General features: G+C 42.5%; 1 protein-coding gene across 2 annotated transcripts in view; it reads right to left on the reverse strand.

Moving 5' to 3' along the window:
- Window positions 1-13,143, reverse strand: part of Klhdc1 (kelch domain containing 1) — a 42,660-nt gene that overhangs the window by 11,210 nt on the left and 18,307 nt on the right. For both annotated transcript variants that reach the window (XR_003713257.1, XM_028782491.1), the window contains exons 6-11: window positions 12,533-12,616; window positions 10,718-10,801; window positions 10,194-10,252; window positions 9,155-9,267; window positions 5,716-5,788; window positions 1,475-1,559 (exon numbers count right to left, since the gene is read on the reverse strand). Coding sequence is in view for 1 of the 2 variants with exons in the window: in XM_028782491.1 (XP_028638324.1) it covers window positions 1,475-1,559; window positions 5,716-5,788; window positions 9,155-9,267; window positions 10,194-10,252; window positions 10,718-10,801; window positions 12,533-12,616 (498 nt within the window). In the remaining variant the exon portion in view is untranslated. The remainder of the gene's footprint in view (window positions 1-1,474; window positions 1,560-5,715; window positions 5,789-9,154; window positions 9,268-10,193; window positions 10,253-10,717; window positions 10,802-12,532; window positions 12,617-13,143) is intronic.

Consider the following 13,143-nt stretch of genomic DNA (forward strand, 5'->3'; position numbering starts at 1 on the left):
CTCAGAAATCCACCTGCCTCTGCCTCCCAAGTGCTGGATTAAAGGCATGTGGCACCACTACCCAGTCACTGTTCACTTTTTTGTATTTTGAGATATAGTCTCTTTATGTAGCACAGGTTGGCCTTGAGCCCTCAATTCTCCTGCCTGAACTTCTTGAGTAAGTCTGTACCACCGTGCCTACTTTCTAAATAAGGACTTCTAGTGCCAGGAAAAGTAAGACAAACCACAAATGTTCCACTTGGGGAGGGGCAGTGATGGGACTTGAATCCAGGGCCTTGTACATATCGTGAAGTTTAGCAGAGTCCTGGCTTTAGTGCTTTAGCAGAGCACTGCATAAGCTAAGATAGCTCTAGAGCCTTCACTGTGCACGACTGAGCTTGTGGCCACAGACTACAGAACTAACCAAAGTCCCTGCAGAGAAACCATCTCTCTTTAAGGTTTCTCACTCTGTTGAATCAACCTGTGCCTAAAGACAAGAAAGGGAGCTACTGTCCTTTTGGTGGGAGTCTGGCTAGTTGTCTCCCATTTCTGCTCACTCAGAGTCTCAAGATTCTTCAGCATCCTCTGCAAACTGGAGCATTCAGTACCTGTCCATCAGTACAGCAGGTGTGAGTAGCCAGCCACTCTGCACTTCCAACGAGGAGTGAGAGGGGTTGGAGAGGTGGCTCAGTGGTAAGAACACTGGCTGCTCTTCCAGAGGTCCTGAGTTCAATTCTGATGGGGTGTGAGAGTGGGAACAAGGCTCTCCCAGTGTGACCTCTTTATCTTATCGACTTTATAGCACTTTAAAGCTGCAACATTTAAAACTCAAAACAGATGGGAGGCAGCAGCAAACCCCATGGAACAAGAAGAAACAGAACTGTCTCTTCCAGGGAGAGGTCAGACAGGGGGCTTAGAGGGGTTAGTCAAATCCCATCTCTTCCATTAATAAATTGCACACCTTTTGATCCCAGCTAAGGAGGCAGAGGTGAGTGCATCTCTGTGGGTTTGAAGCCAGCCTGGTCTAGATAGTGAGTTACAGGACAGCCAGGGTTACATAATAAGACCCTGTCTCAAAACAATGACAAAAATAATTTTAAAATTAATTCTCTGGGTGATTATTACTATGATTATGTATTCTTTTTTAATACAAGTACTCATACTGTGGTAACGCTCAGAGAAAAAGAAAAGGGAGATGAGGCCATGGCTTGGAGGTTGACTGTTAGCCCAATGTGTGTGTGTGAGTGCAAGGCCCTAGGTTCGAGCCCCAGCACTGGAAAGAGAAAGCCCTTTTTTAATTATTTAGCTAATGAAATTAATAGACTGATCTTGGTCTGTAAACCTGAAGTATCCTGACATACATCACAAGCTCTGACTCCCAGACAACGCTTCTGGTCCTTTGTGCTTTGCAGTTACCATAGCAACAATACTGCTGAGTAGCTGTTTGCATATCATAATGACTTAGAGAAAATGTTTAAATATAAGATTTGCTTACTGTATCCAGGAAAAGTAAGTTGTCTTTGCTCCCACCAAATACCATTATTTCATTTTCTTTTCCCAAACAAGCTGTGTGCCATAACCTATGACAGAAAAGCACAAGCAGAGTGAGGCCCTGTGAGGGAAGAGCGTGCACATACAGAACGTAAGCCCAGAGCACACACACTGAAAGGTATTTGTTCAATGGGTTCTCTCCAGTCTGCTACATCATATTCCAGTTAAAGAGAATTCCCAGCAATCCTGTCTCAGAACCCAGCTTTGCTCAGCCCTTTATCTGATACATATTATCTCTGAAATGAGTTTAAAAGGATTGACCCCTCGGGTACAACAGGCACCTGTCCCAACTCTTTTGTGGCCTCTATGTCTCTTCCTGTCATGTTCACCCTTTCTTTCCTCCTCTGGGTCCCATCAGCTGACAAACGCACATGAAATTCCCTTTGTATTTCTACCTTAAACCCATCACTCTGGGTACAGAATACCATAATGGGTTCCTTGTTTTTTCCATCTATCTTCTCCCCAACTTCAGACAGCTTTTAAATAATACTTTTTAAATTAAAAAACTTTTAAGTGGTACCTAGTATCTGCACACACACAGGGTGCAGTGAAGTGGCCTGGCCTGGACCGAGTGTGCAGTGGTTAAACTGGGCAACCAGCACTTCTGTCCCTTAAAGATTTATCAGGAATCTCCAGGTTTGTCTCTTCTAAATATTTTGGGATCTGCTGCAGATCTGTGAGTGGTTTAGCTTTGTTTCAGTCCTGGGGGCTGAACCTGAGGCCTGGGTATGTAGCAATCCCTCTCCTACGGACCCCAGTCCTATGGTAAATTGTCAAAATCCACTGTTGTCTTGGGAACTTCCCAATCCCCAGGATCTGCTCCAAACCCATGCAGACTGGTTCTGCTCAGACCCTTGACATGGCTCGCTCACTTTGTACTGTCCTAACTTACATTTGAAGATCAGCTGTTCTATATGCTATTGGATGTTTGTCGTCTAGCTCCCTACAAGCCTGAAGTCTGTGAGGTAAGAAGCGGCCACAGTGGTGTGCTGGAACTGGGTCACGGGCTATTTGAAGCCTGTTTTGTCAATCTCCTTCCAGCTCCAGGTTCAGTGACATCATGTTGGTAGCTTGGTATCGGTCATGGTGGAAGTTTTTACACCTTGGAAATCAGCAAATGCTACACATTAGGTGCTCCTGCCTTCAGGAGTGGTTGTGACTGTCACAACAGTACGCCACTGCAACCTGAGTATTCTAATGCTACCTTCCAAAAACGCCCAGTATGGTATTCTGTACCCAGTAAGTACTTCAAAACTTTAGATTAGCAAAAAAAATACATAAAAAAGATTAATTTATTCAGTCATTAAATATACAAATTATCTCATGAATGAGTAGAGCACCTAGTGTTCTCTGGAAAATGGATAGATAGCTCATACCTATCTCAAGTTTCATATTATTTACCAAAACAATTGTATTGCTTTATAAAGTTCAATATTTCCACAGGCTCTAGCTCTTAGAAAAACTATACAGGTAAATTTTCAATTTTATAAGATAAATTTAGAATTTTACAAAGTCATTATTTTGACTTTAATAGAGCAATGTATGTGTCTTTTTAAAAAAGGGGGGTGGGTGGGAGGATGTCTTTCTATGTAGACCAGGCTGACCTGGAACTTGCTATGACTGCCTTTTCCTTCCAAGCACTGGATTACAGGTGTGTACCACCATACCTAGCTTCTGTTGAGGCAGGGTTTCATATGTCTCGGATCAGGTTGGCCTGGAACTCACTATGCATCCCAAGCTGCCCTCAAATCCCTGTCTGGCATCCTGATTTAGTGTGCTTTTCTTAACAGAACAAATTACAGAAGCAACAGTCACCAAAATAACAATATATTTCATGTATTTACCATTGAATAATTTATTTTTATACATTCATCCATTTTACTTAAACCCCACAAGTGCAAACAGTAGGACTCTGCACACTTTCTTCAATTCCACACACACTCAGTGACCAATGCACTCGTGACCTAGGATGAAGCATGAGATATGCTGTTTGGTAAATACTCTGCCCAGTTCTCCAGATCACCTGCTGGAGTGCAGACTGGTATACATTTTCAGCAGGAACTCAGATAATGTCAAGGGGTTGGGCATGGGATTGATTAGAGAGAGGTTAGGCACAGGAGACAAAAGCATACTGTTCTCATTCATGGGAAGGATTGGGTTAATTCCCAGGTGAGAAGCCATGGGAATTATAGGTAATACTGTCAGTTTTAAGGGGATCTGACAGGACTTAGGGCTCTACAGGCCAGTACTTTCTATGACATCTTTACAGATACAGTCATTCCTGACAGTTCTACAGAGGGTCACATAACCAGGCATAGATTCGCATACAGTGAGGCCTGGAGAGAAGAGCGCTTCCCTTCATCGCTTCATCACAGGACAGTGAGTCTCAAGCAGGATGCTTCCTGGCATCTCAACGCACAGGGCATTGCTAGCAACAGCAAGCTGTTCCCTTGAAAATGTCACCAGTGCTGAGTCCAAGGACCCCTAGCACTCTAAGAAGAGACCGGCAGCTGTCATTTCATTGTAGTGTGGCCTCACTCGTCACTGTCATTCAAACCACACACACACATAGAGTTCTCCTTACAGTCAGCTCTACCCCATCTGGTCTCCTCCACCTCATACCTGAAGGCAGATCTGCCTCTGTCTTATCTGCCTGAGGGGAACTCGGACCTGGACTTCATCTCCGAAGGACACTGGAAAGCCTTTCCTGCCTTGATTTTGGTGGCATCTAGCTTGCAACCTGACGTTCTCTACAGACTGACAGTTCTGTCCTCTCAGCTGCTCTACACTTATGACCTGAACATTCTAACAAAGCATGGACAGGACAGGTCAGCTCAGGCAAAAGACAGCGTGGCACACAGCTCTAGTTCTAACTAACAGTATTGATAACAGTTCTGCTCTAATTACATAGTAAGACTTGAAATGGAAGTCAGAAAATTTTAAATTAAACATATTTACTACCACTGTCATCCATAATTAATGTATTTGTAAAACTGGAAAAAAGAAACCCCAGAAAAGACCAAGGAGTTCCCTCCTGTCCCAGATGAGGACATGCGTTGCATGTCCTTAGTGACTTTGTAAAGCCAAAAGCTAAGTAGCAGCTAAACTTGAAAGCTGTCTCAATAAAAAGTTCTTTGAATTAAGCAAATATCTTTCAAAAGAGCTACACATGTTAATAATATATTCTAATGAAGTTTTACATATAAAATATAAAAATAGCTATGCAGCTATGGTGGTTTCTAAACAGTATTAGTATAGATTTATGTATGACGTACATATGAATACTTAGGTCTTTTTCTGAAATTAGCTATCAATTGTCATTTATTTAATAACAGAAAGATATATCTTAAGTTGACTTTGCACTAACATAAACAATCTGGAGCAAGGTCCTTCTGAAATACATGGCAGGAGACAGTGTGCTGTCTGCAGACGACCCTACGGCATGCTGTATCTGAAATTCCTATGAGGACATATTCATTTTACTAGTCAATTAAATTTGAAAATATTATTATGGCAGTATTTGATTTTCTTTAAAAATAGTATATTGTTTCTACAATATTTATTCTATAATATACATTAAATAAGTAGTATTTTAAAATATTCACATTATGACTATCACACTGTTGGTTTTTTTGAGGCAAGGTTTCATGTAGCCCAGGCTACCCTCGAAATCACTATATAGACAATAATGGCCTTAAGGTCTTAATCATCCTGCCTGTATTTCTCAAAAGCTGGGATAACAAGGAGGGACCATCATGCTCTGCTCAGACTATTGATAAGGAAAAAAATCATGTCTCTACAGTAACATGAACACAAATATCCCAATAAATTGTTTTAAATGTCTTTTACAAACAACCATGATTAAAGATATTCCTATCTATTTATTGAAAATAGTAACATTAAAAATTGATCTTATAACAGGTTTTAAATTACTTTGTGCTTTTTTATACTTATTAGGCAAACATATATTTAGCTAAAAGTAACATTTTCAACTGTACAACTATGGATAAAAGGTAGATAAATCATTTCCAATAAACATAATCAAAATAATTAATGTAGTTAATTAACATGATGCTAATTTGAAAAGTAACTTTCTGTTGCTTATTGTTTCCTTACAAACACTATGTACTCTGTTCTAAATCTTAATGCTTTACAAAGTCTCAACTGTTTTACTTTGGGGCTTACCTGGGCCTGGTGTAAGGTAAATGACTAAGTTGTTTCCAACAGTTTGTTATTATATTATGAATCCAGCCATCACCTGCAATATTAGGACAGTTCAGAAATTATGATTAGGCCTTTCTGATTTAATTTTAATTTTTTTCAAGGTTTATCATCTTAATTTATATCATTATCTTGGAGGAGTCTGCATACTTTCTATAAACATTTTAAACACTGTCATAAACATCATAAACATTTAAACATTTACAATATGAGGACCCCCCACATCCTAGAAACAACAGCTATCTAGGTTTGTGGCTTTTAGTAAAATCTGAGGCCCTGGTTCAATCTCAGCACCAAAAAGAAGAGATATGGGAGATACAGGAAGGAGGAAGAGACAAAAGAAACAAACTTTGCCATATATGCTGTCTGCTGCTATGTTGTCTTTCTTGTTGAACTGTTAAATCCTACATCTTGTTTCGTTCTCCACATAGACACGTCAATACATGTTGCTAAGCCATGTGGACACTTTTCATAGATCCACAATGCTGTGGCTATACAACAGAATGAAATGTTATAGAAAACGTGCAAACAAAGCTTAGTTTTACTCTATAATGAAGGAAGGAAGGGTTAGCTCACTCAGTGTCCCATACGCTAAACAATCAAAAATAGCAATTATGAGTTTGGAGAGCTGGCTCAGCAGTTAGCAGCATTGACTGTCAACTTGCAGAGGACCAAGGTTCCATTCCCAGCACCCACAGGGTAACTACACTCATCTGTAACTACAGTTCTGAGATCTGAGGCCCTCTTCTGGTCTCTGTGGACACTGTACATGTGGTGCACAGAGTACATGTAGGCAAAACTTCCATATACATAGAACTTTTTTTTAAAAAGCAGGTATAAATTTAAAAACACTATGTATCATGAAGTTATGATATTAATCTCTATTGAAATGTACAAATGTCAGTCTTATTATAGTCTAAATTTAATGAAAAAAAAAATCCCAGGAGGGCATGTTGGTGTATGCCTGTAACCCCCGCACTTAGGAGGTACAGAGGCAGAAGCATCACAAGTTTGGCTGTATAATGAGTTTGAGGCCAGGCTGGGCTAAGAGACCCTGTCTCAAAGAACAAAACCAAAAACAAACAAACAAAAAACCCTCACAAACTGTGGAACAAAAATCTCTAAAATACTTAATCCTACTAGGACGGAGTTTGGTACTAGAAGATTACTGGTGCTAAAAATTCTTTTATTGAAAATGAAGCTGCTTTAAGACTCAATACAGCAGATCCAGAGGTAAGAGGTCAACACTGGTATCTTTCTCAGCTGGCTTTTGTGAGGTTCTCTCTCAATGACCTCCGAGCTCACTGGCTAGAGTGCCTGGGAGGGAGCCCCAGGAATCCTCCTGTCTCATTTGGAACTGGGATTACAAGCACCTCCCTACACCCAGCTCTTAATGTGGGTGCCCGGATCAGAGTTCAGGGGCTCACACTGGCTCTGCAAACACTCTTCCAACTGAGCTTTCCAGTCTTCTACCACAGGGATTAGAAATAGTTTTAAGAGTATGTAAAATTTCTAAATGAAAAATATCTATGCTCATAGAAAAAAATTTTGTTAAGGTCCACAAGATGGCTCAGCAGGTAAATGTACCTGCTGTTAAGACTGGAGCATGGATCACCTGGGCGAAGAAGAGGAGTGGCTCCTGAAAGTGTCCTCTCATTTCTACACCCAGGTTCTGGCACATGTGTGCATACACACACACACACACAAATAAATAAATTTTTAAAAATGGAAAAAAGAGTTTTGGTTAAGAAAATAATCTAACATGTCAAACCCAGCCATACACATTTTTGGTTATTTGTGTGCCATGATGCCACAATTTCCTGCTTAGGAAAAACAAAAACTTCACTAGGAAACTCATAGCTATTAGAATCAGCAGTGACAGGAGTTAAAGACTTTCAGGCCAACAAAACAGCTTGTTGGATAGCAGTGCTTGCTGCCCTCGACCTGGCGTCCTGGGCTCTGTCCCTGAAGGCCACAAAATGGCAGGAGATATCTGGCTCCCACAAGCTGTTCTATGACCTTGACATGTCAATGGTGTGTGAGTGTGTGTGTGTGTGTGTGCATGCCAGAACCTGGGTGTAGAAACAAGAGGATATTTTCTGGAGCCACTCCTCTTCTTCGCCCGGGTGAGCTATCCTCCAGCACACACACACACACACACACACACACACACACACACACACAAACACACAATCAATCCGTACATAAGTGAATAAATAAATGTAAAACCAACAAACAAAACACCAGCTAGAAGAGTTACAGATCCTGCCAAGCACTTTGTAGTCCTAGAACAGAAAGAAGCTGGCCTTCCACCACTGCACATCCACCTCGGGGAAGGCCTCCCTTCAGTCTAGCTTACAGTACAATAAGCATCCACAGTAAACATCAGGACACAGACTCACAGGCTGTGGGGATAGAAAGGAGCTTTGCTTTTTCTCTTTCTCCTGTCCTAGGGCCATGGCCTTGCACATGGAAAGCAAAACTCTATCCGTGGGCTATGATCCAGCCCTGTCTATCAAGTCACAGTGCAAGCATGTAGTTAGGGACACAGGGAGAAAAGGATGACTTCAGTGTAAGTACAAAATACAGTTAATCAAAAATGAGCCAGGTGTGGTGGGTACACCTTTAATCCTAGTGCTCCAGAAGCAGAGGCAGGCGGATCTCTCTGAGTTTGAGCCTAGCCTGGTCTACAGAGTGAGTTCCAGGACAGCCAAAACAACATAGGGAGACTCTGTGTCTACAACACAAAACAAGAGACTGGAGAAGTGATGACTCCTTAGTTAAGAGCACCGCTGCTCCTGCAGAGAACCCAGGTTCAATTCCCAGTACCCACAAGACTGCTCACAACCTCCGGTAACTCTAGTTCTGAGGGATCCAATACTCTCTTCTGGCCTGAATGGGCACTGCATACATATGATATACAGACATACATGCTGGCAAAACACCTACACATAAAAAGTAAAAAAAAAAAATTAAAAATCAATTTTTCAATTAAACAAAATCAAACAAACCAATAAGCCAAGATAATGGGGCCAGCAAGGCGATGGCTCAGCAGGTGAGGTGCCTGCTGCCCCATGCTGCCCGTCATGATGACTTGAGGTTGATCCCCAGGACTCATGTGGTAGAAGGAGAGGACCAACTCTCACTTCTCCGTCTTCCATACATGCACTGCAGAGCGTCTATGCATGTATACGCACACTCTCACACACATAACAGGAAGAATGTGAAACAGTTCTCAACCATCCCGCCCCACAGGAGCCCCCCCCCCCCAGGCCACTACCATGCTTGGCTCCTACGCTCCCCAGCAGAGACTCAGGGCGCGTACACATCCTGCTCCAGATGCCTGACGCCTGAGTGCTGGGTAACGGAGGTAACAACTGTATGCTAAGCCATATGGACTTACTTAGTGGAATATTATCTGCACTTAGTCCACCAAATAGGAAAAGCTTATCGTCAGCTATTGCGGTTAAAGTGTGCCATGACCGGTGTTTGGGGCTTTCTCCATTAACAGAAATCCTGTAGCGAGGGAGAAAATAATAAAATCCAATGTTGAATTAATCAAAATGGACTTCCCAAGACAGTCTCATCATGTAGCCAGACTGGCCTCGGGGTTACGATGCTCCTGCCTCAGCCATGATGGGCCGTGTGTTCTCCACTACAGTCATCTCAGATCTTAAAGAAAAAGCTGAGCTGGGGAGTGGAGGTGCACACTTGTAATCCCAGCACCCAAGAGGCTAAAATAAGACCATGAATTTGAGGCTAGCTTGGGCTACACAGTGACTTCACGGTCAGCCAGAGCTACATACAGAATTTTTGCTAGGAGAGGAGAGGGAGAGGAAAGGGAAATAGGGAGTAGGGATGGAAGAAGAAAGGAAGGAGAGAGAAGGGAAAGAAGGAAGGAAGGATAATATTTTAGTTATAAATCATATGTTCAGAATCACTCAGTAGACCAGACTAGCCTTGAACTCACGGAGATTGGCCTGCCTCTGCCCCAAGTGCTAAGAGAAAGGCGTGCACTGCTACACTGGCTCCATTGTCTATGCGAGCACACTGTAGACCGACCACCTCAGGAAAACTTCTACCAAGTGTGCTTGAAAGGCTGTGGCAAGACAACCCAGAGTTCAAGGCCACCCTGAGCTATTCCATGAGATTCTGTTTTGGAAGGAAGGGAGGGAGGAAGGAAGGGAGGGAAAGAGGGAGGGAGTGATTAAGGGAGGGAGGGAGGGAGGGAGGGAGGGAGGGAGGGAGGAAGGAAGGAAGGAAGGAAGGAAGGAAGGAAGGAAGGAAGGAAAGATAGAACTTTAAATTTCATATTTTTTGTTTAGATATATAACCTAAAGAAAAAATATCAACTCAGTTTTAGAGACCCAAGCGTGGGTTATGACAGACTGCTCACCAGCCCACGCTCAACCCTACAAACGGGACACAGATGTCACACTTACCTTCCAGACCAGACCCAGGTGTCTAGGTTTAGATAGTGTAAGTCATCCATCCTGGTTTGCTGAAATAAAAGCATGATAATTGGACAGGGTTTTAACTCTCTTATGGGATAAAACGTTAGCTCTAAAGCAAGTCCGGATTAAGCACAGACTGCCCTGTTCTACTTGACCCTGGAAGCACAGGCATGGAGCATCAATTCTAAGCATCAGGAAAACTAACATGGACTCCCAGACTAATGTGTCAGAGGGACAGGAGACGGGTTTAAACTGACAGCACTTGGGTGGTAGGAAACTAAACATTCCTGACACTGCACTCAAGTGAAGGGCTTTCCTCACTAAAATATAATTAAAATCCATCTGTCACAGCATGTGGAGGGTCTCTTCTGGAAACAGGAGATAAACAAGACTCAGTGCTATATGTAGTTTAATCTCTAGGTTAGCTGAGTGCTCAGATGCTCCACAGAATCAGACGACAAGCGTTTACAGACATCACACATGAGAATACCATTTCCATTGAAAACACTGACCAAAACGCGTCCGCCAAAGACATAACCCTTATTTCCCAGAACTGCACATGAATGCGCGGCTCGTGGCTGTGGTGGAACTCCACCCTGCAAGCAGAGATCAGAACAGAAAACAGACTTGAAACGGCCGTACCAGCCACATCCTGTGCCATAACTACAGATAGCCTCTTTAAGAAAAGATGCACCCCTCCACCCTTAAATGCCCACTACCCAACATAATCAAAGTTCATAAAGTTCACTCTGAAATATAAAGACTTAAATTTTTTAAAAAAAAATCTCCTCTTCTCCCCTCACCCTATGCTATAGATCTAATATTGCGTCTCAGAGACTCTTAAGAATTTAATAAAGGCCCCAAAATCCTCAAATTCACAAAACAACTTTGTTGACGGTTTAAGCCAAACCAAAGAAGCCCTTATTTTTCTTAGACAAAATCCTTTCTTGGATTTTGGAAGTTGTTTTATTTTGGGTTTTTTTTTTTTTTTTCCCTAAAACTCTTAGAATCTAAAAAAAAAAAAAAAAAAAAAAATTCCTTCTTTCTACTTTATTTTGAATGAAGCTCTGGTGTTTCAGGCTCACTTGAATAAATCTATTTGGTAATAATGGATTAATTTTACCTCCATAATAGTTAAATTAAGAGAAATCTGTTTTTTAGTGTCGGTTCCTAGGGGTGGAGGGATGCTCAGTGGTCAGGAGCACCGGTGGTTCCTGCAGAGGACCCGGTTCAGTTCCCATCACCTACGTCAGCTCACAACCTCCTGTAACTCCAGGTCCCCCCTCCAGCCTCCTTGGGCAATGCACACATGTTGCCCGTATATACATGCAGGCGAAACACCCAAACACATAAAATAAAAATAAATCTTTAAAAGATGCTGATTCTGTTTGATTTCTACTGTTTCTACTGTTTATATTAATCTGGATTTGATGTTTGGTTTCTAGCAAATAATATTGATAAAGTATTTTGTCGTGTTAGAATTGCATGGAGCTCATATAAAAACACAGGTGTTGGGTCGGGGATACAGCTCAGTGAGAGTGCTAGGCTAGTTCTTACAAGGAAGAAGGATGGAAGGAAGGAAGGAAGGAAGGAAGGGAGGGAGGGAGGGAGGGAGGGAGGGAGAGAGGGAGGGAGCGTGAGAGGGAGGGAGGGGGAGGGAGGGAGGGAGGGAGGGAGGGAGACAGACTTGTGGACTCTGTTTTAAAATGACTCTTGAAAAGAACTCTGATAGTCACACAGACACTGACATTAAAGAATGATTACAGAGGCTGAGCCTGGTGGCTCGTGCCTGTAAGACCAGCGCCAGGGAGGTGGAGGCAGGAGTTCAAGGCTAGCCTACCTAAGCTACACGAGACTCTCTCAAAAATGGAGACAGAGACCAATAATGACTCTTCTTGAAAATACTTTTTCTAGAAACTATTATTTGTAGGTAACATGACTAAAAAATAGTAGTTGTTAGTAGTTTTTAAAGGAGCTTCTTCAGCTGGGTGTGGTGGCAACACCTGTAACCCCGGGAGGTAGAGGTTAGAACACTGCAAGTTCAATGCCAGAGTAGTCTAATAGTGAGACCCTCTCAAAACACAAGGACAGAGGAGGGAGGGGGGAGGGAGAGCTATTTTACATGCAATTACAACCCCAATTAAAATCAAGTAACTTAAAAAGAAAAGAGATTTTTATAATATCAGTGAATATAATAGTAACATTCCCACCCCCCAGAAACAGAGAAGAGTTTATTACGAAAGGGAAAGCTGGAGAGAGGAGGGAGGGCTGGGGGTGGGGGGAGGGATTCTGCTCCAGAGACCTCCAGGTAACGTAGTAGCACTTACTTTAATTTCTGGCTGAGACCATGTCCTCGTCTTCGTGTCAAACACATGGACATCATTGTGCCACCCCCAGAATATCTGCTCCTCCTGAAACAGGAACAAACAGCTAAGGGCTCTGTAGCTAAAACATCGGCACAGTTATGTGACGTATGTACTGATAAAGTTACAGGCACCACACACAAGTAGTTCAGCACCACCAAGATGGTAGAGACAGCTACATACGACACCTCACAGCAGACCCTGGGCCACCCCAGGCCACAGTGCTACCCACCTCCAGCACTGTGACTCCCTTGCTACTTCCTCAATTGTAAGGAACAGAATGAATATTTATATTTTCAAACCTATTTCACATCTTATCTTCACTATAATAAACTAGAGGGCTATTGTTTCCTGTACTGAAAAAAGTTCTAACGGGGTGGGGGGCAGTGACCTGGAGCAATGGTTCAATATTCAAGAGCTCTTCTTCCAGAGGACCCAGGTTCAATTCCCAGCACCCACACAGTGGCTCACAGCTGTCTGCAACTACATGGGAATCCAATACCTTCTTCTGTTCTCTGCCAGCACTGCACACACATGGTACACAGACATACATGCAGGCAGGACACCTATATACA

The sequence above is a fragment of the Grammomys surdaster genome, unplaced genomic scaffold (genome assembly GCF_004785775.1).
Source record: "Grammomys surdaster isolate TR1022 unplaced genomic scaffold, NIH_TR_1.0 98, whole genome shotgun sequence".
Taxonomy (NCBI): Eukaryota; Metazoa; Chordata; class Mammalia; order Rodentia; family Muridae; genus Grammomys; species Grammomys surdaster.